The 27,597-nt window shown below is 42.7% G+C and overlaps 1 protein-coding gene across 3 annotated transcripts in view; it reads right to left on the bottom strand.

Annotated features, from left to right (window-relative positions):
• LOC135556134 (WW domain-containing transcription regulator protein 1-like) overlaps positions 1–27,304 on the bottom strand; it is a 70,903-nt gene extending 43,599 nt beyond the window's left edge. For all 3 annotated transcript variants that reach the window (XM_064989066.1, XM_064989067.1, XM_064989068.1), the window contains exon 1: positions 26,581–27,304. In XM_064989066.1, the coding sequence (XP_064845138.1) occupies positions 26,581–26,984 (404 nt within the window). In that variant the 5' untranslated portion in view covers positions 26,985–27,304. The remainder of the gene's footprint in view (positions 1–26,580) is intronic.
• Between the last annotated feature and the right edge of the window lie 293 nt (positions 27,305–27,597).

Below are 27,597 nucleotides of genomic sequence, written 5' to 3'. Positions count from 1 at the left end.
CGGAATAGAACATCTGTCTAGTACAGGTATTCCCAATCTGGGGCAATGCCTTCGGGGGTACGCCAAATAAAAATGTGATTCACTTTAAAAAAAATCTATATATATATATATATTTTTTTATACATTTGGGTGAGGTTTTTTCCTTTTTCCTGCCAAAATTTTGCGAACACCACAACGTCAAATACAGTTAGCCTAGTCAAATAATTTGCATTAAACAGGAATTCCACTAACGGTCCGTATGTAGCCAAACGTAGCTGCTGCTCATAACACTTGATAAATGTTTTTGTTAAAGTAAGGCCCGCGTCCATGTTACACTGGCAATACTAAAGTGCTTATAAGAACATCCAATAGTCAAAGGTTAATGAAATACAAAATGGTATAGAGGGAAATAGTCAGATAATTCCTATAATAATTACAACCTAAAACTTCTTACCTGAGAATATTGAAGACTCATGATAAAAAAAGGAACCACCAGCTTTCATATGTTCTCATGTTCTGATCAAGGAACTTAAACATGAGCTTTTTTACATGGCACATGTTGCACTTTTACTTTCTTCTCCGACACTGTTTTTGCATTATTTTAACCGAATTGAACATGTTTCATTATTTACTTGAGGCTAAATTGATTTTATTTATGTATTATATTAAGTTAAAATAAATGTGTTCATTGTTAATTCGGTATTGTTGGAATTGTCATTATTACACAAATACGGTTTTATATGTAAGATGGTTAAGTAAGAGCAAATTATTGATTATTATTGATTATTATTTGTGCCCTGGTCCTATAAGAGCTCTTTCTCACTTCCCACGAGCCGGGGTTGTGACAAAAACTCACACTCATTCGTATGTTTAATAAATGTATCGTATGGTTGTAAGCCTGCTCCATACACATGATGGCAACAACAACAAAAAACATTTGAGAGTGCGCTGACCCTGGTGCTAGAGGGGGTACGCAGTTAGAGGTTGAATGTTTGAAGGGGTACAGGACTTTGAGATACAAAGTTTGAGAACCACTGGTCAACCACCAGGACCACCACTATTGGCATCAGAATGGGCAGCCTTGGTTCTGATATATTAAATAATATGTGGTGTGAAAATTCACAAGATCCAACAGAAGGCTTATCCTTAGCTGGCATTTCAGATGGGCAAAGAGAGATGCGTGTGAAATTCCATTAACTTTCCCTCCCTCATTCCCGCTCTCTGGGGCAGTGGTCAAATAGTGGGGTGGGTGGGGGTCAGCCACCCTCTATTTGGGCCGCCACCACCGCTCCCGAGTGAGTGACCAGCGCCATTCATAACTCCAGCCTGTCACAGAGTGGAATGCAGTGGAATTCATTCTGCTCGACTGAGATCAGACATGCAGCAAATTCCTCTCCAGAAGCCACTGTGTCTGAGGGACAATGGGGATTTGCTTGGCCCCTATCAAGTGGCCCAAAGATTATGCAATGCATCAAGATGATGCCATACTGTATGGCTGCTGTCTTGAAAGGTTCTACTCAACTTTGCCATTTTGGTGTTCATCAGTGTATGATACACCATTTTGTAGCTCTGAGTCGCTACTTTTATCCAATGTAAAAAAGCACCTTTTCAAAATTCTCTTAAGACCGAATCAAGCCGGTTGGTCACATATGTCATGACTGCCCTGTGAGGATCCCAATGGGTTAGATCAGCTTTGCAATGGTTAACTTCAACCAGACCTTCTCTCACCCATAGAGGGGGGGAAGAGGTTGACAGCCCACGCCCTATTGTAAATCAAGGAGAGAACATCCCTCTCCAAATTCGCACAGGAATGTGCCTTTGTTTCACAAACATTTTCTAGCTGAAACTAACACATTATAAAGCGAATACTGGAACAATATTTCTAACATAGAGCGTGGGGAGTCGTCAGAGGTGACCTAAAAGAACAATGTCATGTGGGTTGTTATTTTAAGAGGGATGTGATCTTAGAACCTTTAAAGAGGATATTGCTTCTAGAACCGTGTACAAGTAAGTAGTCACTGCCCCCTCGAGTAAGGTCAGAGAGCGTCAGCCTCACGAACCACCCCTTTTGAACAAACTGTATAAAACAAATGGGTTAAGAATTAACATATCAGACCAGAAAGGTGTCAAGCTGCAGGTCACATCTAAAGTGGTTTGAACTCTGAAATCTCAACACAAGGTAGAGACAATAGTCACGTAAAGTATGTAGAAAAGCTAATATATGTGGGACCATTCTACTATTCTCAAATCACCATAGTACTCTACTCTCATCATCCCACTGAGAACCATCTTCAAATAAATCAGCTACAGGAGCGAATGGAAGGGAAATCAACTCTGTAGTTCTGTTAAGTCACCGGATACCAGACGACAGCATAGGAGAATAGAATACGAGTGGGGACCCCTTTTGGACAATCAGAGCCTTACAAGCGTGCCGCAGAAAGGCCCAACCAACACCCTTTCCAAGAAGGACTGGTTCCGACAGAAATACACGAAGAACCAAGACATTAACATGTAAATACATTCATGATTTCTTACTCCAAAACGAGCGGTGATTAGTGTGCTAAGTATATGGTTACTGTGAGAGTAGTTTGTAAATGTATCAAAGTATCTCTTCTCTCTTTGCTGCCATATTGTGTCAGTCTGCTAGGGACCTGTTTAAAATGTATTACCATTTAGTTAGCTAGTAAACAAATAATTAAACCAATTTGTGCAGTACTGAATCATAAGTAAGGCTGGGGTTTTTGCAGATGCAGGAGGTTACGACTGTTCAGAATGATGATATTATACGAGGTTATGATTAATGACTGTTTATGGATGTGATAGGTAAAGACATTGAGTTTAATTCGGGAGATGGTAACTCTTTAAACAACCGCTCTCATGGTGCCCCAATTCCTAATGAGCTAATTGTTACATGATTATACTAACCTCTTCCTCCGTGAAGAGCTGGGGCTGATATCCCAGGGAGCACCCAAAAGGCAAGAGACCAGTGGCTGAGCAAGGGAAGGTGTTGCGGGCGTACTCTACCCACACAAGCTGCTGGCTCCAGGTGGTGGGATTAGCGGAGACCAGGCAGTGAAGAGTTGTGTCCAGGTCCTGATTGGCTCACTCCGACTGGCCGTTAGACTGGGGGTTGTTGGGGAGTTGTTGGAGGTGGCAAGCTGGAGTCTTATTCACATTGTAGTTCTTAAGTGGTTTCTATTATTAGTATTACTGCATTGTTGGGAATGAGCTATCAAGGTAAGAATGTCACCGTACTGTTTTACACCTGTTGTATGCTGCGCACGTGGCAAATAAACTTTCTATCTTGAAACACGTGACACCCCAATGAAGTAGGGCAACCCCCTCGTGCCAATACAATCTCCCCATCCTCACCACCACACCAGTCCAATGAGCTGCTAGCACAATGCTGTGGCACAAAGTAGCAGTGTAGTAGTCTGGGCATGGTAACTGGTGAATGAAATGCCAGTGGTATGGGATAGAGGCGCAGAGAGGACTGTTAAAGCCTCTGCTCTGCCTGGGGAACAATACACCAACATAGCTACTGCTCACATTCCTGGGGCCATAAACAGACTGCAGTGGAGAGAGAGAAAGTGTGTGTGTGTGGGGGGGGGGGGCTAGAGGGGGAGGGGTCCTGAGGAACTGAGGGAGTCGGGTGGGTGGGTTAGAGAGAAAGACTTGATTTTTGTTGCTTATCTAGTATTGTAGTTCACTTGCTTTGGTAATGTTAACATGTGTTTCACATGTCAATAAAGCCCATACATTTTGAGAGCGCTCGAGAGAGGGAGAGAGAGAGAGCACGAGGGAGAGCAAGAGAGCGTGTGTAGACTAACTTGTCCAAGCTCAACCCAGATAGACACTCATTCTGAGAGACTGCAGTCAGTGACACTACAGCTCTCACACTCTGTCTTACACAGAAGACAGTGTTTCTTTAGTGAAAGACCCCACATCACGATCCTTTAAAAAAAAAACGTTTATTTTTCAACAGAATACAGCAAAAGTACTACGACAAAAAGTTCATACAACCCTCCTAACCCCCAAAATAATTTTATTTTGGTTTTGGGCATTTGGGCATTGTTGCATTAGCCATGAGTACACTATAAATCTATGGGTCATGGTTATCATGAAGTAGTTGTTGATAGATTTGGTAAAGTCATATCTCCAAGAGTGCTTCTGAGAAATTTTCTTAATTGTAAATAAACAAAGAAATTATTATTGGATAACTGGTATTTCTCTTTGTTGCTCAAATGACATACAGTTGAAGTCAGAAGTTTACATACACCTTAACCAAATACATTTAAACCCAGTTTTCCACAATTCTGACATTTAATCCTAGTAAAAATTCCCTGTCGTAGGTCAGTTAGGATCAACACTTTATTTTAAGAATGTGAAATGTCTGAATAATAGTTGAGAGAATGATTTATTTATTTCATCGCATTCCCAGTGGGTCAGAAGTTCACATACACTCTATTAGTATTTGACAGCATTGCCGTTAAATTGTTTAACTTGGGATAAACATTTTGGGGGGCCTTCCACAAGCTTCCCACAATAAGTTGGGTGACATTTGGCCCATTCCTCCTCACAGAGCTGATGTAACTGAGTCAGGTTTGTAAGGCCTCCTTGCTCGCACACGCTTTTTCAGTTCTGCCCACACATTTTCTATAGGATTGAGGTCGGGGCTTTGTGATGGCCACTCCAATACATTGACTTTGTTGTCCTTAAGCCATTTTGCCACAATTTTGGAAGTATGCTTGGGGTCATTGTCCATTTGGAAGACCCATTTGCGACCAAGCTTGAACTTCCTGACTAATGTCTTGAGATGTTGCTTCAATATATCCACATAATTTCCCTTCCTCATGATGCCATCCATTTTGTGAATGGCATCAACTGTAAGTACATAATCTAAATAACAAAATGTTCTAAATGCATTATTCCCTTCTCATACCAATGTTGAAAAATGTTGCTATCCAAGAGCATTGGCGGGAGTCTGTTTTGCCACAGGGGTGTTTTGGGTTACAAGTCTTGTTTCAGACCAAATAACTTACAAATTTCATTCCAAGATCTTACCAAATAGACGGTATGGGGATTGCTCATTTATCTTGATATGGTCTTGGGGTTTGAAACCTTGTGGCAACCATCTGAAGGGACCCGTTCATTCACAGATGCTATAGTCAAAGCGAGTCAGTGGAAGTATTTCACTTTGTAACCTGATATAGAGCTGTATGTACCCAAAAGCGTTTGTAGTTTTGAGAGGGATCCGGTCGGGTCAGAGAGGAACAAAATAATGTCTGTGAACAATGAGATCCTGTGTGTGTTACCTGGCCCACCTGAAAGCCCTTTATGCCAGGATCCGATCTTATGGCCTCCGCCAGCAGTGGCTAGCACAAAAAGCAGTGGGGAAAGTGAACAGCCCTGTCTACTACCTTTAAAAAGAGTGGGAATATGGCTGACATGCCATTAGTGGTGATTTTGGCTTGCGATTTATGGTATAAAGTTAACCCAGATAACAAATGAAGGACCAAAGTTAAGTTTAGCAAGGTCCTTGAATAGGTATAGCCACTCCAACCTATTAAAGCCTTTTCAGCATCTAGAGATACTACTGTAGTAGGATCACTCCTCACACTGGCCATGTGAATTACATTGAATAACCTGCACAAATTATTGTTGGAGGATCTTTTCTGTATGAAGCCTGTTAGATCAGGTTTGGTAAATATTGTCCTAATCTATTAGCCGTCGCCTTATAAATGGATTTATAGTCGGCATTGAGGAGCGAGATCGGCCTATAGGAATATATATACACTGCTCCAAAAAAAATTGGTCTTCCTGTGTGAGGTGCGGTAGCTCAATTGTAGACAGAAATGTGTCCATCATTGCTGGTTCTGTTCCATCAGAAGTGTAGCACTTAGAATAGTATTGTTTAAATGAATCATTCATCTCTTCCGGGTTGTGAGATACTTGACCGTTTTGTGTTTCAATAGAGTTGATGGTTCGCCTCAGCTTTTATCTGCCAGGCTAAGACTGTGTGTTTTCTCCCCCAATTCATAATATATCTTTGCCTAGTTCTAAGAATAGCCTTTTCAATGAGGTTGCTTTAGTTGAGGATCTATCCAGATACGGATCCAGACGAAAATGAGTTGCCCCAACTAAGAGTGTTCCCTGAAATTCCACTACCTTGAGGAATATATACTGAATAAAAATGTGCTCATCTTAGTTAGGTGCATATATATTAAGGTTCAAGATTCACAATACATTCTGCCATGGACCAACTACATAACTTCCCAGTGTATCAATAACTGTTTCCGTTACACAGAAAGGTAAATTATTATTAATCAACACAGTTACTCCCCATGTCTTTGTGTTATATGAAGAAGCAAAGACCTGTCCTACCCATTCCCTCTAAGGTTTTATGTTCTGCCCGTTTGATGTGTTTCTTGTATAAAACGCAACATTATTCTTTAGTTTTATCAAGTACATAAGGACTCGCTTTCGTTTAAAAAGGACCATTCAGTCCATTAATGTTTAATGATGTATGATTTACCATCTTAGCCATATTGTTCACTCAATATATTAATGCAAATGTCAAAAGTATGTCCAATAAAGAGTGTCTATTGCCTATTTTCAGTGAGCCTGTAGTCAAACCCATACTATAAAGCAAAAGTCACTCACAAAACAGTACTGTAATATAAAGTAAAGCAAACAAACAATCCCCCCCCCCCAGCACAGTTCTTGAACGCGCCCAGCACAAATCCCACCTGGATCTCTATTCCTAAATTCTGTTTCTAACATGGAGGCAAACGTGAACCTGGAGCTCGAGCCCAGTAAAAATGAACAAAAATAGAGAATTCTTCAACCATCATTGTGTGATGCAAGTCAAAAACAAAACCAATAACAGGGAGCAAAATAAAAATGAGACGTCATGGCTTAGCCATATAAAAAGGTCCAACAAATCATATTGATGCCTCCGGGGACCATGCTTGTCCCAAACAATTTAACCAATGTCACTCTGGTAAAAACAAAGCAGTTTTTTTTATGGATATTGGGATCTTACCTCATTGATCTGCCAGTAAACTATAGTATAATCCAGCAAAGCAGTCCTACCGGTTATGCAAGCAATAAGGCAGGCTAGTGGAACACAGCACAGCAAGCAGTGAAATTAACCCGATCCGCTATCCAATCAACAATGTCCTGAGCTGGTAGCCTGCAGTCCGCGGCGAAAAACTTCTTTGGGCGTTTTGAAGGATCTTCTCTATCCGCCATGTTTGAGTCTCATCGTTGTAGGTTGAAGCATAGCAAAGGGAATGTTCTTGGAGCAAAGTTATTTTTTCACCTGGTCGAATTCCTTCTTGCATTTGACCATCCCAGGAAATAATTTAAAATCGCCTCCCCTGCAATGTAAGATCACTCCTATCTCCTTGAAATATTTGGCCACTGCTCTGAGAAATCTCTCTGTTCTGGTACCTCAGAAACCGAACGAGGAAGGGTCATGGGTTCTGATCAAGGGATGGGCAAGTGACCTGTGTGCCCGTTTGATAGCCAGGGTTTCAGGTAAAATGTTTTTTTGCCCAGTAGGGAGGGTATAACGGCAGCAGAGAAATCAATGGGGTCCGTCCCCTCACAGCCGTCGCGGAGGTCGAAAATTCTAATATTGCTTCGCCTACTGTAGTCTTCCAAATGATCGACATTATTCATCAGGTATTTTTTGTTTTTGCACAGATTCTGTAGTTCTGTCCCCATTCCCTCTAGCTTATCCTCAGCAGTGCTAATGCGCACTTCAGCTTCTTCCATTCGTGATCCAAGCGTGTTGGTAGTCGTTGTCAAACCTGAGATGGCATTTGTATTTCAGCCAACTGAGATAGAGTAGCTGAAATCAGACGTTTTCAACTGAAAATGTGTTGAGGGAGTCATTGCCTTCGTTCACTTTGAGGATGTGAGCAAGCCTTAGGTTTCCGAGGAGGCCATGGTCAGAGGTTCTTTCTCTATCGTCTCTTGGTCAGTTTCGGTGCTCCCCTTGCCTTTTTTTGTCTTGTAGTCATATCACTACTCTTGGCTACAGTGTAGTAATAACTATGAGTGAAGTTTAAGGATAGCACTGCTATCGGGAGCTCTCATCACACTTCTTCTTAGCTTCGCTGCATCATGTGCCCCCACATCACTGTCCTTAAGTAGCCTTAGAGGGGGACATTTATAGGGCAGACATTTTGACAAGGAACACTGTGCTATCACTGTGTTGTTAGTGTCAATGTCCTAGGTTAGTCATTTTGAACTCCTGAGGAATGCTGATTTTTTTTCTGAATAATTAGGCTGATTTAGTATCTCAGAGCTGCCAAAGCTCCTTCCATAACTAGCTATTCTCTGGCTCTTCACACTCTTTGGCTTAGAAAAGAAGACAGGCACAGAGTATACAATGTGAACTGTTGTCTCACAAACTGTGTATACCAAATTAAACAAGATAAAACAGACTAAGTCAAATCAATTTAACCAAACCAATCTCCCCCATCTATCTTAACTAAAATGTTGTCATCATATTGGGGGAAAATGGATTCCTGATGACTCATCATGAATTTAATTCCATCTGCTGTATTGATTGCTCAATACCTTATAAAATCAAATTGTATGTCACATGCGCCTAATACAACAGGTGAAGAGCTTACAATGAAATGCTTACTTACAAGTCCTTAACACAGTTAAGAAAATACCCAAACAATTATATACAGGGGGTACCGGTACAGAGTCAATGTGCGGCTGCACCGGTGGAGGTAATATGTACATGTAGATAGAGTTATTAAAGTGACTATGTATAGATAATAACCGAAAGTAACAGCAGCATAGAAGAGGGGGGGGGGCAATGCTAAAAGTCTGGGTGGCCATTTGATTAGCTGTTTGGGATTATTATGTCTTGGGGGTAGAAGCTGTTTAGAAGTCTCTTGGACCTAGAGTTGGCGCTCCGGCACCGCTTGCCGTGCGGTAGCAGAGAGAACAGTCTGACTAGGGTGGTCGGCTGGTATAGAGGTCCTGGATGGCAGGAAGCTTGGCCCCGGTGATTTACTGGGCCGTACGCACTACCCTCTGTAGTGCCTTGCGGTCGGAGACTGAACAGTTGCCATACCAGGCAGTGATGCAACCCGTCAGGATGCTGTCGATGGTGCAGCTGTAAAACCTTTTGAGGATCTGAGGACCCATACAACATCTTTTCAGTCTCCTGAGGGAGAATAGGTTTTGTTGTGCCCTCTTCACGACTGTCTTGGTGTGCTTGGACCATGTTAGTTTGTTGGTGATGTGGACACCAAGGAACTTGAACTCTCAACCTGCTCCACTACAGCTCCGTCGATGAGAATGGTGGCGTGCTTGGTCCTCCTTTTCCTGTAGTCCACAATACTCCTTTGTCTTGATCACATTGAGGTAGAGGTTGTTGTCCTTGCACCACACAGTCAGGTCTCTGACCTCCTCCCTATAGACCGTCTCATCGTTCTCTGTGATCAGGACTACCACTGTTGTGTCATCAGCAAACTTAATGATGGTGTTGGAGTCGTGCCTGGCCGTGCAGTCATGAGTGAACAGGGAGTACAGGAGGGGACTGAGCACGCACCCCTGTGTTGAGCATCAACGTGGCAGATGGGTTGTTACCTACCATTACCACCTGGGGGCAGCCTGTCAGAAAGTCCAGGATTCAGTTGCAGAGGGAGGTGTTAAGTCCCAGGGTCCTAAGCTTAGTGATGAGCTTTGAGGGCACTATGGTGTTGAACGCTGAGATGTAGTCAATGAAAAGCATTCTCACATAGGTGTTCCTTTTGTCCAGATGGGAAAGGGCAGTGTGGAGTGCAATAGAGATTGCATCATCTGTGGATCTGTTGGTGCAGTATGCAAATTGGAATGGGACTAGGGTTTCTGGGATAATGGTGTTGATGTGAGCCATGCTCAGCCTTTCAAATCATTTCATGGCTACAGACGCGAGTGCTATGGTTCGATAATAACCGAGGCAGGTTACCGTCGTGTTCTTGGGCACAGGGACTATGGTGGTCTGCTTGAAACATGTTGGTATTACAGACTCAGTCAGGGAGAGGTTTGAAATGTTAGTATAGACACTTGCCAGTTGGTCAGCGCACGCATGGAGTACACATCCTGGTAATCCGTCTGAAGAACTACTAGTGGGCGTGGCGTTAGACCAAATCGATGTGGATGGCTCGTCAGGCTAGTAAAATGGTTGTTCAGTTTTAAGACACTGCGACTGCACTGCAACCCCTTTTTCACGCTACTGCTACTCTCTGTTCATCATATATGCAGTCACTTAAACATATCTACATGTACATACTTCCTCACTCAATGTGTGTATGTAGCCCTGCTACTTTTATAGCCTCGCTACTGTATATAGCCTGCCTTTTTACTGTTGTTTTATTTCTTTACCTACCTATTGTTCACCTAATACCTTTTTTGCACAATTGGTTAGAGCCTGTAAGTAAGCATTTCACTGTAAGGTCTACACCTGTTGTATTCGGCGCACGTGACAAATAAACCTTGATTTGATTTGCCATTCCAGCTCGACAGCCATCTGCCCAGTCAGACAGGAAGTAATGTGGAAAGAGGCAAACATTTCATTTTTTATGAGTTAAGTGTGTCAGGGAGTTCTTGTCCATTTCTTCCCCTGCTGCATGTGCCTTTGAAGTGAGTGAGTCATGATCATTGTTTTACTTTGTCAGAGCACAGAGAGAGAGAGCCTTATGAGTCCCCTGTAGCCATTCTCTCTCCCTCCAAAACAATAGGAAATTACCAGCTCTATATCCTGTGGACCTCACCATCTCTTTCAACTGCTTATTGGAGGGGGTGTGAGGTAGTCTATGGAAAATACCACTTTTCCATTAAAAACAGCCCATCTCCATCGTCATGTGGAAAACCCTGGCACTAGCTCTTTATTTCCTTTCATCACTGTAAAAGGGAGACATACATCAACAAGAACAAATAAGGCTTGTTATGCAACAGAAACAGGCCAAAGACAACATACTGTACATGTTGGAATGGAAAGGGAGCGAGAGAAGCAGAAAGAGAGTGAACGAGGGGAAAAAGTAAAAAACAAATGAACAACTACATGGAGGACATGGTGTCTTTGAAGACCACCCGTTGGAATTGAAGGGGGGAAAGGGGGGGGTCAATATCACATATGTGCGCATGCTCTGACAATGACCTGCTTCTTTATTTAAACACCATTAAAAAAAAACGCATACACTGCTGCGCTCAGAACTCCCAGCCAGGACAGCACAACACACATATCACACACACTAGTCTAGAACTTTCCTGAACTCTCAGCATCAGAAATATTATATTTCAGACTAGAGAATTTTTGTTTGCCAACAGATGCGTTTTTATTTTCTTTGTGTACAGTAAATTTAAATCACTGCTGAATATCAGCACATATAAATACACCTTGTGATGTGCAAAAACAGATCTATTTTAAGTTATGATCAACTCAACAACTCAAAAGGAGCATTGTTTAAGGGTAGTAGACTGATGTGACTAAAGGTGGCAATACATCCAGGGTAAACAAGGAGGGTGTCTGCCCCTCCGTCGCCCCACATACACCATGACGCCTGGCTCCCAGAGGATGTGTCCTTTAGGGAGACCAGTGAAGGTCAGGTATCTCGCAAACACACACACACACACACTGGCTGGCTCGGTCTCTGGCTCTTGGTCCATAAATATCAGGGCTGTTTCCATGGATTAAATATGACATTTTAGTCATTTAGCAGACGCTAAAGTAGCGAGTGCATAAAATGTTCATTCGTTTTTCTTACTGTGTGTTAGGGGATGGGGCTGGAGTCTGGGTGAGGGCTGGACGGGGGCACCACAGGAGAGAGAGCTGTGCCCTCAGCTGTTGTGTGGAGGAGACCAGAAGGGAACTACAACAAGACTGTAGTAGACCTTAGTGAGATTATCATATATTCTCACACACAAAAACTTTGTGCTGGCAGACCCCATTCGCCTCAACACCTCGCTTTCAAATTTGTTATTTTTCTCTCTGTTGTGGCTAAGTTCCTTACTATCATCCAAAGACCACTGTCTCTGTAGCGCTCCTCCTCTCCCTCCACTGACAAACATTATAATGTATGTATGTATTTACAATCCAATGGGTAAAAAAGTACATGTGAAAGTAATATTCTCGTGAATAGTTTTAGCGAACATCTTGAGTGCCTTACTCTTGGCTAACACTTCAAACCAACAGTTAAACTGCAGTAAGGACTCAATATGTTAGGACTCAATAGAGGACAAACTAAAGTACTGCCTTATACTCAACTCTGCTCCGTGTTATTGGGCTGCTTCAAAGCGGCCATTTTGTTGTCCCTTTAAAACCGAGAGCCCCAGAGCTGTGGAGGATTTTCCTCTAGCCCCAAGCTCAGACCACTCCAACTCACTAACCTCTGCCGCCAGCCCTGCTCCTATTCAAGGCCAGAGAGAAAAACAGACTCGGACCACAAACTCCATAGGTTTTAAATTCAGCTCACATGACATTTCCTTCAACTTGAATTGCTTTCATACCATTTAAATCTGCGATGCACGCAAGGACCTGGAGCTGTGCAACTCTTGCTGTACAAAGCCCCTCTTGTCCCGTTTAGCCCCCCATCAGTAGGAGAGGAGAGAGGCCCAGACGGCCAAACAAGCATGTCTTCATGCTCTTCCAACTAACATATCAGGACAGAAAGTGGATCCGGCGTGGCCGCAGTGCCCAGGCCCCAGCCAGGAAAATACAGAGCTAGCCTCAGAGTCTGCCTGTCTAGAAAGGAGAAGCAGAGGTATCCAGCATGTCTGCCTGCTTGCTTGGCTAGCTGCTTCACTGCCTGGCAGACTGATTGGCTGCCAGTCTTGACAAACATCTGTTCTTGCTGTTCCAGATAGGCCCAGAGGCTTCAGATCTGTCTGTGTTGCAGACAGGGCTATTTCTTTGCAGCAGTACAGGCTATTGTTTTTATCATGCCCCTTGTGGGTTTCAAATTTCCACTCCCTCACTTTCCCTGTGTACAACTCCCTAACCATTACCCCCCTGCCCCCTCCTTCCTTTGGCCTAGAGCACTGTATGAGGCAGCAGATCAAGAAAGGGAGGGGGAGCCTCATGTCCCCTGATTTTGGGCCTTTACTTCTAGCCTAGTCTGAGAGGAAGAGGAGGAGCAAGAGGAAGGAGGCTTTTCAATTATTCCCAAAAAACAGTATGGCCCTACATATTCAGTTTTATATATCTGATTCCATTTAGTTTTTTACCAAATACTGTTTTGTTTTTCCTTGTTCCGTCAGGTTCACTCTTAAAAAAAGAGAGATAAAAAGCACACTAATAATTTTTATTTTTACAAAAACCACATCAGGAGACCACTCATGATATTCTGCCAGGCATAGGCTACTTTGTAGTTAGCATTTAATTGATAAGGTTTTGGGAAAGCCTTTACATCTCTACCAGAAGAAGCTTATTTTTTAGCATCCTCGTTAACCACAACACAAAGGGCATGCTCACACACACACACACACTGGCATTCCTGTTTCTTTTCAGAAAGTTGCAGGAAAATACAAAATCACTGATGCATTTTCTTCATGTCTTATAATTAAATTGGGCAAATGAATGCAAGTTCAATACATTTAGTTGATTTCGTACTAAGTTCAATACATGTTTTTTATGTTGTTGAATTCCACTTCAATGTCTGGATTCTGTGATTTTATATGGCCCTACAACTGCTCAAGCAGTGACCAGAGAGAGAACATGTGCCTTTGCCCGGCAGATGTAACATGTCACAGCTAGGTGGCTCACAGCTTATAGAGACCCAGTGAAACTCTGACCTCCAGGGTAGTAAACTAAAATGTTACTGACCAACCAAAATATTGGTGGTTGGGATTGGCCAACGGGCAGAAAATAAAAAGACACTCAAATCAAATGTACTCTACCTGGCTGCCTACTGTACGTTTGGGTCCTACTAGTACCAACTGTTGCCACACTAATAATTCATTCTTCTTCTGCCATTGGTCAAGAGTGCTCTGGCCCACGCCATAGAACGTCTGGCACCAAGCATTCCAGAACAATGACACTCTCGGAAGAATCCAAATTAGAACGTTGTTGGCATGGAACACATTGTGCCAACATCGAGGACAGTTCTGAGAATATCTGCCTCTGCTCTGACCTGGTCTTGCCCTTAAGATGAAGCTGTGACCTTAATCAAAACATTCACCAGTCACTTAGACTTAACCAAATTTTTATTGGTGGTCTGGTGCTATTTTCAGCCACTTCCCCACCCTACCTTCCTGGTAGAGCCCCACCACCACAATCCACCTGGCGCTTAGCCACCAGTCCATCTTACAAGTGCAGAATAGAACAAAAATCCCACCTTCCCATTTAGACCTATAAATCCACCCAAGCCAGCCCTGGGAGAGCCCTAACCCAGCTTGACCGACCGACCATTAGGCCTACCCCTACTCTCAGCCAGAGCATGTGAGTGAAATGGAGCTGTAGTGCGCCCAATTTGACTGGAGCTCACTGCCTGGCCCATAGATAATAGAACGAAAATGACTCACATTGTAGCAAAATATTTACAAACAAATATCTGAGATCTTAAAAGTTTTGTTAATTTTTGTTATATTATCTACACATCTCTATCAAGGAAAAACCTTTAGGACTACCTATAGAGAAAAAATGTTTTAACCAACTCTGCATCCCTGTCTAGCCTGGCAAAAGTGGCCGGAAAAGCATACCCAGTGGCTCTGCAAACACAGAGAGGATAATCTCAGCTGCTGGCCTGCTCTCCAGACACCATCGCATGAGCCTGAAGCCACAGACTCTGACCAAACCAGTGTTTCTAAAAGTGAATTCAAAAAGGCACTGTAGACAGAGCCTAATAAGAAATTTTTCGTAAAATGTTTATTTAATTCTAAGTCAGTCACAGCCTATAAGCGCAATTTCCAGAATATAATGACTTAATACAATGAAACGTAGTTTAAATGCTGGCCGCTTAATGTTCCTACCAGCCTAGTGTCACACTCGCAAATACTTCACAATTTATTATTTGTAGGCTACAGCCTTGAAATAATAACAATAATATAGCCTAGTATTTTTCTGGAGCTTAAAATTATTATTTTTTTAACGCGTATTATTTATTTTTTACCTGTTTTACCCAATTTCATGAGATCCAATTTGTAGTTAGTCTTGTCCCATCGCTGCAACTCCTGTACGAACTCCGGAGAGGCGAAGGTCATAAGCCATGCGTCCTCTGAAACAACCCTGCCAAGCCGCACTGCTTCTTGACACACTGCTTGCTTAACCCGGAAGCCAGCCACCCCAATATGTCGGAGGAAACACCATACAACTGGCGAGCGAAGTCAGCGTACCTACGCCCGGCCCACCACAAGGAGTCGCAACAGGACAAGGACATCCCGGCCAGCCAAACCCTCCCCTAAGCCAGACGACACTGGGCCAAATGGTGCGCCGCTTCATGGGTCTCCTGGTCGTGGCCGGCTGCAATATAGCCCGGGATTGAACACGGGTCTGTAGTAACGCCTCTAGCACCGTGATGCAGTGCCTTATACCACTGCGCCACTCGGGAGGCCGCAAGGAGCGTTTTTTTTAGCAGAGAAGTTGGAAAGGACGAGCTGGAACAGTGTGCAAGCATACATACTCTGCTCTCAGCAGACTGACCATTAGGCCTACCCTACTCTCAGCATAAACACCCAGGTGACTAGCCAGGCCATGATTACACCCCCACCCCCTGGGATCTAGGACCGCTATAACAGAAGGCAAGTTCATGCTCAAGTGACTATCAGATCACTCCCCTCTCTCACATTCCCCTACTGGTTTGATATCAAAGAGGGCCTCAAACAGATTGTTTTATCCAAGCCTGCCGTGGTAGTGCTGTAGTAAGTGGTAATCACATCCCTTTGTGCGGTGAGGACCCAGAGATTAAAATCAGCCTTCTCCCAACTGAGCAGCTCACATTAAATGATTAAAATGCACTGGATGCTTTCAAGTTGGCAATACACTGTTCAAGGGCCATCCAGGCATGTTTGTGGTTTGCACCTGGTAATCACTGGGCAAATCGCTTGCCTTTTCAAAAGACCCTGTGGATCAAACAAGCTGTTCATAAACATTCCTCAAACACCTTAATCTTAAAGTAACTACTATAACATTGATCAAATACTGATCAGATGATAACAGTGGGTAAAAGTAAATCTTTCAATGTGCTGGTCCCGCTTTACCAAAAGCATCTTAAGGCAAAGTTTATCGTTAGAACATTCATAGGTGCATCGTTAAATCTGAGCCGTTTCCCAAAACTGTCGTTATTGTCACACTTGAAAACGTTCATAACGCCAGCCTCAGACCACTCGTACAACAGCTAAGTGTGTTGGATTATTTTTTGATCAACGCTACACATAGAAAATCATGGTTTATTTGTCTATACATGTCCTGACGTTGTCGGCGGTCACATGTTTTACGAAAAATGTAAGTTGCCAATGTCTTTGCAAAAAACAAGCAATGTTTAAAAATATGCTTCAAATGAAAACCAAGACGACTGCATGAAAATATAAATAGTAGGACCAAAAATCAAATCAAATTGTATTGGTCGCATACACATGGTTAGCAGATGTTAATGCGAGTGTAGTGAAATGCTTGTGCTTCTAGTTCCAACAGTGCAGTAATATCTAACAAGTAATCTAACAATTCCCAACAACTACCTAACACACAACCCTAAAAGGGGTGAATGAGAATATGTACAAAAGTGTGTGGATGAGCGATGTGCCCGTTCACAAAGCCTGACCAGAAGATCTTTCCGCCTGCCCCTTCTGCGTCGCCGTTGTTTTCAGTCAGCTGCGGGATTAGATCCATTGTCCTGGGTGGTGGTCCGAAGAGAGGATCTGCTTCAGGAACATCGAATTCCTAGTCGTAATGTTGGTAAATTGACATTGCTCTTATATCCAATAGTTCTTCCCGGCTGTATGTAATAAGACTTAAGATTTTCTGGGGTAGCAGTGTAATAAATAATACATTTTTAAAAAAAAATACTGCATAGTTTACGAAGAACGCGAAGCGACCATCTCGGTCAGCGCCGACAGAGATGGCCTATTTCAATCATACTGAAATACATTTCATGTTCAATAAATTGAGTTCCATTTTGCTACTTGTAGGCTACAGTGTTTCGATCCCATCAGTAGACACATGACACCCTTAGCGACTGTTCTCTCTGCGTGGAGTTTTGGGAAATGCATAATACATCTCTACATCTGATGTGGAAAAGATGCATAGTTAAAAAACACTCGTAAGCCTAAGTTCCATTGTTACTGGGAAACCAGGCCATGGTTAGTCTAACTCCTGTGTGTCTGTGCTCGTTTGAGTGTTTATTATAAACAAGCGTCTGGCAACAACTTCTCAGTCGGAACCTTGATAAGACCAGGACACAAACACAGGCAGCACTACAGATACGGCTGGTCTGTGATAGGTCAGATTCCACAAACGGAAACAATCACAACTAATATGTTGTTATACATTACATATAAAATCTGCCATGGAATTTCAGCTACACAGAATTCAACTTACAACAGATTTAGGTCTGATTCATGTGGGTCTGTATGAAGCACTTTGAAGATACTGACCGCCATCTAACATCAAACTCATTCTTAATTACAGACTACCCTTATTCATAAGATTTTTGTTACAAAAAAACATCCATACATTGAGGAATTTTGGGCTTTCCAAGTAAAGCAGACACCCTGGTATGCCGTGTGTGAGACAGCCTTGTGTGTGACACACACATACAGCTTTGAGTCTGCAGCCCAGATGAAAGCACTACGCTAGGCATAAACTAGATAGAAGACATGTAGGGATTTATGAAGGGCTCCAAGCAGAAGATGAAGTTTTGTTTATCTTCTCCATTCTCTCCGGTGTCATGACTTTCACCTCCGCCTCAATGTATCAGGACAGACTGTCCAGATCTCAGTCCCAACTCAAACCCCTGTACTAACTCAACCCAGCCAGAGAACAGGACATTGGTTAGCTAAACAATGATTGACCTCTCTGCTCCTCTGCCTCAGCATTAATCACCTACCTCCTCCAGTCCTGAATCCAGGGATGTCAAAGCCACCCACGCAGATCTCACTCTCTCCATTATCACTCTTTCTATCCCTCTCACCATCATTCCCTATCACACAGACCAGTAACACTTTACAGTAAGTTATATTGTGCACTGTACCTCCCACACACCTCTATCAGGCCTACTGAAGCGAGCTAGGCAGCTACTATTCAGTCCAGCTTGGGAACACAGGGTTAAGCTCTCCGCTCACTTTACTCTGTTATTATACTGGTGCGTGTGTGTGCTTCGGGGGAGTCAGATTTTTTGGAGCAACGCGCACCTTTTGGTAACATATTTTATTTGCCAGGGTAACCTACAAAAGGTACTCCAGTTTGAGATGGTGTTGTAATGTAATAGCTCCAGTCTCAGCTAAAAATAGAATGTCATACTTTTTTGTCAAGAAAAAATATATATATATTATACATATATATATTATACATATATATATATGCAAGCAGCGGTCTAAATAAAATACATTTTCGGGGGATTCTAATAATTTAATAAGGCTACAATGTTGTTTGGTTTAGTCACTGACATTATATTTATCAATGCAAAATAGTGTACATAGCCTAAAGACCGATCATATGTTCGTTTGACATAGTGGGATCTTTTTGTGTCTAAAATTAACTAAGCGAGAAATGGTGGTGGACACACCCTTTCTGCACAAATATTGATATAATAACCATCATATCAAAGTACTCCTGGAGTCATGTGATGATATGGTGTGTGGTCCACTACGTTTCGGGAAGCCATCCAGTTTATTAGGCTACAGATTAACTTCACAGTGATCTTGTTGCTCCTGTTCAATAAATATTGATGGTCTTATTCTGGTGACAGGATGATTGATGCTTGACTGCCATTTGACAAATACAGTGAGGCAAAACAATAACAATACTTATTTTCACCATAATTTGCAAATAAATTCATTTTTTTAAAATCCTACAATGTGATTTTCTGGATTTATTTTTCTCATTGTCTGTCATAGTTGTAGTGTACCTATGATAAAAATTACAGGCCTCTCATCTTTTTAAGTGGGAGAACGTGCACAATTGGTGGCTGACTAAATACTTTTTTGCCCCACTGTAAAAATCATTCTTATCATGTCCAATTTGTAAGTCGCTCTGGATAAGAGCGTCTGCTAAATGACTTAAATGTAAATGTAAATGTAGACTAGCCTACCTGCACAGCTTACGCCCACTGTTTCTGCGAGCTGATGGCTAGAGCGCACGTGCAAAGACCAGAGCAGATACATTTGCTATTTTATTGAAAATGCAAATAGAAACACATTGAACTTTTGATTTTTTTTAGTCGGTACATGACCCGAAAAAGTACATTGGGTGCACTACGTCCTCATGCACTGACTTTTATCCGCAGCAAGTCCGTTTGGTGGAAACACTGTCCTCTTTGTAACTAGAACAGTAGTTGCTTTGAAAACTGTATTTTTCCCGCAATTGCATTTTGAGCAACGGTCATGAGAGACCCTTTACAGATAGCTGAGCATATGACGCACGTCACTACTTTACAGGAGAGGCATTTGAACCAAAAACCTTTTTTCAACCAAATACATTTAGGGGGGGGGGGGCAAAATGCCTTCTTGAACGTGTGAGCGTTGATGTGCCTTAATAACAAACTCGTATGTAATCAGTAAATGTAAATAAAATGTGAAATCAAAGTTGCTAATTAAGACACTGAGAAAATACAGAATCTTGCCAAGCCATGATTGGTTGAGATGAGGGGGCTGCGACATTCATGAGAAAGAGAGTCCATTCTGTCACTCAAGGCTTCTCTGTCAAATGGCAGATCCTGCTCTATGCTACCGCAGATATTTGAAAGATCCATTGTATTTACTAATATTTTAATCATGCTACAGCTTTAAATGCCAGTGGTGTCCTGAATAAAGCTGCTGGCATCGACAAAGCTCTGTCTTCTGTGGCTAAAGCAGTCTGGACTGGTTGAAGCAGAGTGGGAAGGATTATTTTGAAAGTGTTTCAGTCTGCCATGAATCATTATAATCCATAGACCGGTAAGAGTCCACAGTTAAAATGCCAAGATAACTACTTTGAGACAATAACGCATGTAGCTTTCATTGAACAACATTTGAACATCTTGGCCATGTTCTGCTATAATCTCCACCTGGCACAGCCAGAAGAGGACTGGTCACCCCTCATAGCCTGGTTACTCTCTAGGTTTCTTCCTAGGTTGTGGCCTTTCTAGGGAGTTTTTCCTAGCCACCGTGCTTCTACACCTGCATTGCTTGTTGTTTAGGGTTTTAGGCTGGGTTTCTGTACAGCACTTTGAGATATCAGCTGATGTAAGAAGGGCAATATAAATACATTTGATTTGATTGCTAGCTATTGTTAGCTATATTGCTAGCTAGATAGACAATGGCATACTGGTGCCGTTGTAGCTTGCTTCATCCCGCAATGAGCCATTGTTTACAAATGGCCACTGTGGTCCGAAATAATCAAACACCATGTTACGTTATAGGGACACATGCTAAATTGGCTAACCACGATGAAATGATAGCTAAATAGCTATTGGATTATAGATTAAGGTCGTTTTTTGCATGCTCTACTAACGTAAACTCCCTCACTTTTGTACATCGCCTTGGTCCGTACAACTGACCTTATTTTAGCGCCCCAAAAACGTAATACTTCCAGATCAACTGTAATGTCAATATCATTGTAAAGCACAATTTCTCCCCTTTCCAACAGAATCAATTACATGACCTAAACGCTGCCCGTTTCTGCATGATTCAAGCAGGCAATGAGCCTCGTCGGGTCTTTTTAAAAATGGCGGGTGGGGAAGCGAAACTAATGCGTGATAGTGAGAAGGAGAGATGTGTGGGAAAATTGCTTTTTTTCACTCGATCTGTCCAACTTATCACCTTATCGCCTCTAAAATGTAAATAAAACACTATAAAGAGTTTATATATAATGTGTCATTACATACCTATTTGAAGGTTTGTGTCGAATTTGAAATCGGGCTTTTAGGGTGGTGCTAAAGTGATCTTCAGAAGTAAACAGCAAGCGGCTTTGAGAATGATGATCGCATGCAATGACGACGCAAAAAATGACTAGGTATCCCCCCTTACCCCCATCACTGTCTATTTCTTGTTTTTAAAGGATGAGAGAAGTGCTACACCTGGTGGAGAGAGATTGTAAGACAGAAATAGTTGCTTTATGTGTGCTGTACATTACGACATGACACGTCACGATGAAACGGAGGGTCCGTTTTTTCCACTTTTCTCCAATACTATTGATCCATTACCATGTCGATCAACACTTGAATAGAAACCTAGTTCACACCCCAGATGTTGAAGTCAACACAGTCGCTACAGTCCCATTAGTTTTCTTTGTAGCCTCGTTTGAATGTTGCGGTTGCGCACATTTGTACAGAATGGGTTGAGTTTACTTTAGCTGGTTAGCCAGATGAATACTATTTACATCTAGCCAGCTGGTAATTATGAAGCTAAACGTTTGCTAAATCTAGCCAGTTATCTTGTGTTTGTATTGCCATTGTTGGGCTGGAAGCAGGCGTGTACAGGGCATTTTAGTACAGCTGTAGCAGTCAACAGGCAAGCTATAGGACTTCAATTAATGTTTTATCCAATTTTTCTGGAATTTGTCTTTCAGCATAAACCACCGGTACAAGATGATCAAGGGTGAACAAGCAACAATTCTGCTATTTTTTTTCTTTGTACTTGGAGTTTATTGGTTGGACGTTATTGAATGAATGTTATTGCTGGTATGCAAGGTTAATGTCTTGTCTATTTTTGTCTGCATTCTTCCTTCACAGCTTTAATTGCCTGGAGCCTGGTGTTGCTGTGGCCTTTCACTCAGATGGAACCAGGTTTCAGCTGCTGTACAATGTTGACGTCCTTCCTCCCAGAGATGTGAAAGCATTCCTCCGGACTGGACAAAACTCGGCAAACATATATTTTTAAGAAGACAAGGAGTTTTGCAATGAAAAGGCTATGGACATTCCATGTCCTGCTCCAAAGGATAGGACAGAAATATGCTCTCAGGCTAGATTTCTTTGTTCATATCATAACCTGCAGTTACTTTTAAGTTACTTAAAAGGATCTTATGATATAGGCCTAGATATTGTTTTTTTATCTAAACCTTTAGCTGTGTTCCAATACTCATACTAACATACTGTATACTAAAGGTTAATGAGTATTTACTACTATTCGAACACAGCTTTTGGTGTTTGTGTGTTTTACATTTTTCGTAATTATAGGCTACTACCTTTAGCACTTGAAATTAATAAAGTATTTTATTGTTGAAATATTTTCTGTTTTTTAAGCACTACCTCACTGCTTTAGCACATGGCCACATTCGCATTGTGTTCCAATGTGGATTATTTAAGAGATGAGTCATGTTCTGTTTATTGTCCCAGCTGTCTGACCTATTACCAGGTACTACCACAGGGCTAAAAAAAAAAGTCAGGCCTTAACCCTATTATTTTTCATTTGAGTAGTACACAGTGTATCCCATCCTTTTTGGGACATTCAACTGTACAGTAACAGTCTGCAATAGAACAAAGAAAAAGTTCTGAAAAAACTAATGCCTTAAAGGGTTTTAAAGGCAGACAGGACAGGAGACATGATGGAGCAGCAGTGGCATCCTTAACAAAGAGTGAAACTAAAAAGATCCAGCAGCTTCGGGACAAGCAGGCGGACTTTGTTATCCTGCCTAGTTAATTGCAGGGTGCGGTGAGGCCGGGGCTCCCAGCTTTGTTGGTGGTGACAGAGCCAACTGTGAAAACCTCTGCATGAGCAGGCATGTTCTCACCCCCGGCCGGGAACCAGAGAAAGGAGAGGGAGAGGAGACACCTCCTTGAGCCTGGGGTTAGACTGCAGTCGTTCCCTCCCTTTCCTTTCCTCCTCTCCACAGGTGCCAACAAGAGAGCTCACAAAAAACAGCCTCAGCCACTCCGTCTTTCCATCCCTCCCCTCAAACACTTTCCCTACCTCTCACTCCCACTTGTTCTCCTTCCAGTCTTACCCCGTTCTATTTCTCTCGTTCTCTCCCTCCCACCTGTCCACCCCCTCTCGCTCTTTCCCATCTCTCGGTCTCTCCTCCCCTCTCGGTTTTTCTCCCATTACAAAATCGTTACATGCAAGCACAGGCAACCCCCTCTCCCTTTTCTGTGGGTTATCTAGCTAATGAACAGCCAGACCTACTGATCAGTGTTCTTTCTGTTCCGTGGTTGTTCTCCTGACGTGGCTAGTTCTCCTGAGGGTCAGCATGCAGCCAGCCAGCCATAGAGCCAGGCAGTACAGACCAGCCATGTCCCTCTGCTTCTCTCATCATCATCTCACACTATGTGTTAACATTTCAGGCTGCCTGTTTCCTGGGAAAAACTCCCCCTCTGTATTGTTATTCATTATTTCACCTGGTCAACTGGCGTTTAAGCTAATGTTGAACTGATATGGATTACTCTTGGAGACAATGAGCGTCGGGCTAATGTCTCGATGGGCTGTTGATACTGTTAAATAGAGTAATCCAGGAACAGATCTAGGTAAGTGTGTAAATTAAAAAGAAAAAGGTGTATGAAGTGAGTGTATGTTTTAGCAGAGAGGCCTCTGCTGCAGTGAGACTTGGTGGAGACCTGGGTGTGTTCACACCTTTATAATTACTGTTATTTTCAACATCTCCCTGACCCAGTTCGTAATACCTACATGTTTCAAGCAGATCCTTGTGCCCAAGAACACCCAGGTAACCTGTCCTAATATTTAAATATATTTCTTAATTTATTTATTTATTTTACTTTGAGATGTGTATTGTTGTGAATTGTTAGATACTACTGCACTGTTGGAGCTAGGAACACAAGCACTACTCTACAACCGCAATAACATTTGCTAAATATGTGTATGTGACCAATATAATTTGACTTGAAATGACTATCGCGCCGTAGCACTCACATCTGTAGCCATGAAATGCTTTGAAATGCTGGTCATGGCTCACATCAACGCCATCATCCCAGACCCACTCCAATTCACATACTGCCCCAACATATTCACATATGACGTAATCCGTATTGCACTCCACACCTTCCTTACCCACTTGGACAAAAGGAACACCTACGTGACAATGCATTTCCTTGACTACAGCTCAGAGTTCAACACCATATTGCCTTCTAAGCTCATCACTAACCTAAGAACACTGGGACTAAACACCTCCCTCTAACTATATCCTGGACTTCCTTACGGGCCGCCCCCAGGTGATGAGGGTAGGCAACTACACACGGGGGCCCTTCAGGGGTGCATGCCTAGTCCCTTCCTGTACTCCCTGTTCACCCACGAATGCTTGGTCATGCACGACTCCAACACCACCATTAAGTGTGGGCTCCTGAGTGGCACAGCGTTCTAAGGCACTGCATCTCAGTGCTAGAGGCATCACTATAGACCCTGGTTCAATTTCAACTGGCCATGATTGGGAGTCCCTTAGGGCAGTGCATAATTGACCCAAGGTCGTCCTGGTTAGTTCGTGGGTAAATAAGAATTTATTAACTGACTTGCCAAGTTAAATAAAGGTTAAATAAATAAAAGTTTGCAGACAACACAACGGTGGTAGGCCTGATCACGATGAAACAGCCTATAGGGAGGAGGTCAGAAACCTGGCAGTGTGGTGCCAGGCCAACAACTTCTCCCTCAGTGTCAGCAAAACAAAGGAAGGGAGGTGATCATGAACTACAAGAAACGGAGAGCGGAGCACACCCCATTCAGACGGCTGTAGTGGAGCGGGTCGAGAGCTTCAGGTACCTCTGGGTCGAGAGCTTCAGGTACCTCTGTGTCCATATCACTAAGTACCTGTCATGGTCCAAACACATCAACACGGTCGTGAAGAGGGCACGACAATGCCTCTTCCCCCTCAGGAGGCTGAAAAGATTTGGCATGGGTCCCCAGATCCTCAAAAAGCTATACAGCTGAACCATTGAGAGCATCTTGACAGGCTGCATCACCTCTTGGTATGGAAACTCCTTGGCATCAGATCGTAAGGTGCTACAGAGGGTAGTGCATACAGCCTAGTACATCACTGTGGCTGAGCTCCCTGCCATCCAAGACCTCTATACCAGGCGGTGTCAAAGGAAGGCCCTAAAAATTATCAAAGACTCCAGCCCCCCCAAGTCATCGACTGTTCTTTCAGCTACTGCATGGCAACCGGTACCGGAGCGCCATGTCTGGGACCAAATTGCTCCTGAACAGCTTTTACCCCCAAGCCATAAGACTGAACAGATAATCAAATGGCTACCCTGACTATTTGCATTGACCCATTTTTTATTTGTGCCAACTCTAAGCACACTCAATGGACTCTACCCACACACTCAAATATACTACACTGACACTCCAACACACACACACACACACACACACACACGCATATTGATGCCACACAAAAACACACATACATTCACACACGGTGCTGCTACTGTGTTTATTATCTATCCTGATTGCCAAGGACTTTTACCTCTACCTACATGTACATAACACTGCGTACCCCTGCACATTGACTCGGTACCCCTTGTATATAGTGTCATTATTTCTATTTTATTGTGTTACCATTTCCTTTATTTCTACGCTAATATCTTACTTTGCATTGTTGAGAAAGAGATGGTAATTAAGCATTTTACAGTAAAGTCTACACTTGTGGTATTTGACGCATGTGACAAATAAAATATGATTTATCCCAGTGCGTGGGTGAGGATTAGAAACACTACAGCCATTGTGGTTTAACCGGCTGGGGCTCAGAGAACGAAACCAAAGACAACTTCACTGCTGTTGCACAATACACTAGAGGTGGTCTGTGATCACGTTGCACAAGGAGATACTTCACTAATGAATGGGGAAACTTTCCATTGAGTTTACTAGGGCCAGGTGCTAGTTTATATTATTATATAGGTCTAGCACAACACACTGACTAATTCTAGCAATGAGATTAACCTACCAGCCTGCATTTTTCTACATTTTTTCAAGCACAGACAGGTAGGCTACGGCTCCCGCAAAATATGAGGCTTGGGTTCGACTTGTGTGAACAATGCCGCATTCAAAACAATTGGGAACTCTGAAAAATACGAGGTCTAATCATGACTTCGTGGATCTTCAGGTTGGAAAGTCGAGTTTGAATTCCGAGTTGGATGATCGAGTTCCCAGTTGTTTTGAACGCACTGAAGTCGTAAGTGGGAGATTTCCGAGTTCCCAGTTGTTTTGAACGCGGCATAAGTGGTGGCATTATAGGGTCTTAGCTGACAGCGCCAAACAAAGACACAAAAACAGTGTACTCAGTCAAACTGGCCGCACAGCGCTCAAAGGGGCCACTTGTTCCGCACTGTGATCCAAAACTATTGTTGTTGGGATTTACACTCAAATTACACATATTTTCCACAGCCCATTTAGGCCCATCACTTGAGATGAACCAAAGTTATCTGAAGTGAGTCTTGCACTGACTGAACCTGGTGTTTTTTTTTTTAAGGGACTGGAGACATTTGTGTGTTTTCTGTATAATAAAAAAAACCTTACTTGAGAAAGTACTTCTGTCCAGTTGACGTGTAGGCCATCTCCCATCCAGGAGGCAGGGGCAACTCTTCGGCAACATCGAAAGACTGGTGCCGGATGTGCGAGTGATGTACTGGGCTTGGAGTTGAATTGGCTCCCAATCCAAGCTGTAAGGACGCGGGCGAGGAATGTGACCGTACGTGTTGTACGGTGAGCCTGGGCGGGTGGCTGCCCGAATCAGTGCTCGACTGTCGGGAGTGAGATCCAGAATCTGGCTCCTTGAAAAAAGACTCCGGTAACATTTTTTTCCTCCATGAACTGGGTTTCGGGTTCATAACCGAATTAAAAAGCGCCTCAAGATCCGTATCAGAGTCCTGAGCGACATGGATAACTTGTTGTCCTGGCATTGGCTGCAGTGGGTTGCTCATTTTGGCTTCGTAGAAAAGTTACAACGCAATAGAGAAAATATAAAACGAAAACGTTTCGAGGCGAAGAGAGATATCAAATCTTGAGCTCTCTTTAAACGGTCATAAACCCTCCTCTGTGTGGACAAAAAATAGTTATCACCTTGCTGCCGTCAAACTCGCGTTAAAACAATTCTGAAAGAGATTTGTTTTTTAAACATTAAAATGTATCCTTACATTAGAAAAGTAATAAGAACTGTACTTTCTCTTTGCCTCGGCCAGTTCGATAGCTCTTGTTGGTGCTGCCCGAACTTCACTCCAGTCCCAAAGTTTAACTCAACTTTTTACAACGCCTGTGTCAGCAGTCGTTCATTAATTATTCATGAGCTCCGGGCGAGAGAGGTTCAGTGCAATTTCGTGATTACAAAACAATCTCTCAAATGACAAACTATTGATGGCGGGTGTAACAATTTTGAAAATGTTTAAATAGTTACAACTCAACGCCACAAAGTTGCGGAATAGAGTTGAGAGTTTGTTTTAGCAATAAATCACGGCTGCTTCGTTCTGTTACATTTGGAGATCATTTGGGGATGGTCTATAGGCCTAGAGACTATGAACTAAAACAATGTTAAGAATA

This window comes from Oncorhynchus masou, chromosome 15 (assembly GCF_036934945.1).
Source record: "Oncorhynchus masou masou isolate Uvic2021 chromosome 15, UVic_Omas_1.1, whole genome shotgun sequence".
Lineage (NCBI taxonomy): Eukaryota > Metazoa > Chordata > Actinopteri > Salmoniformes > Salmonidae > Oncorhynchus > Oncorhynchus masou.
Note: the sequence above shows the minus strand (reverse complement) of the source record. Positions and strands in the feature narration are given on the sequence as shown.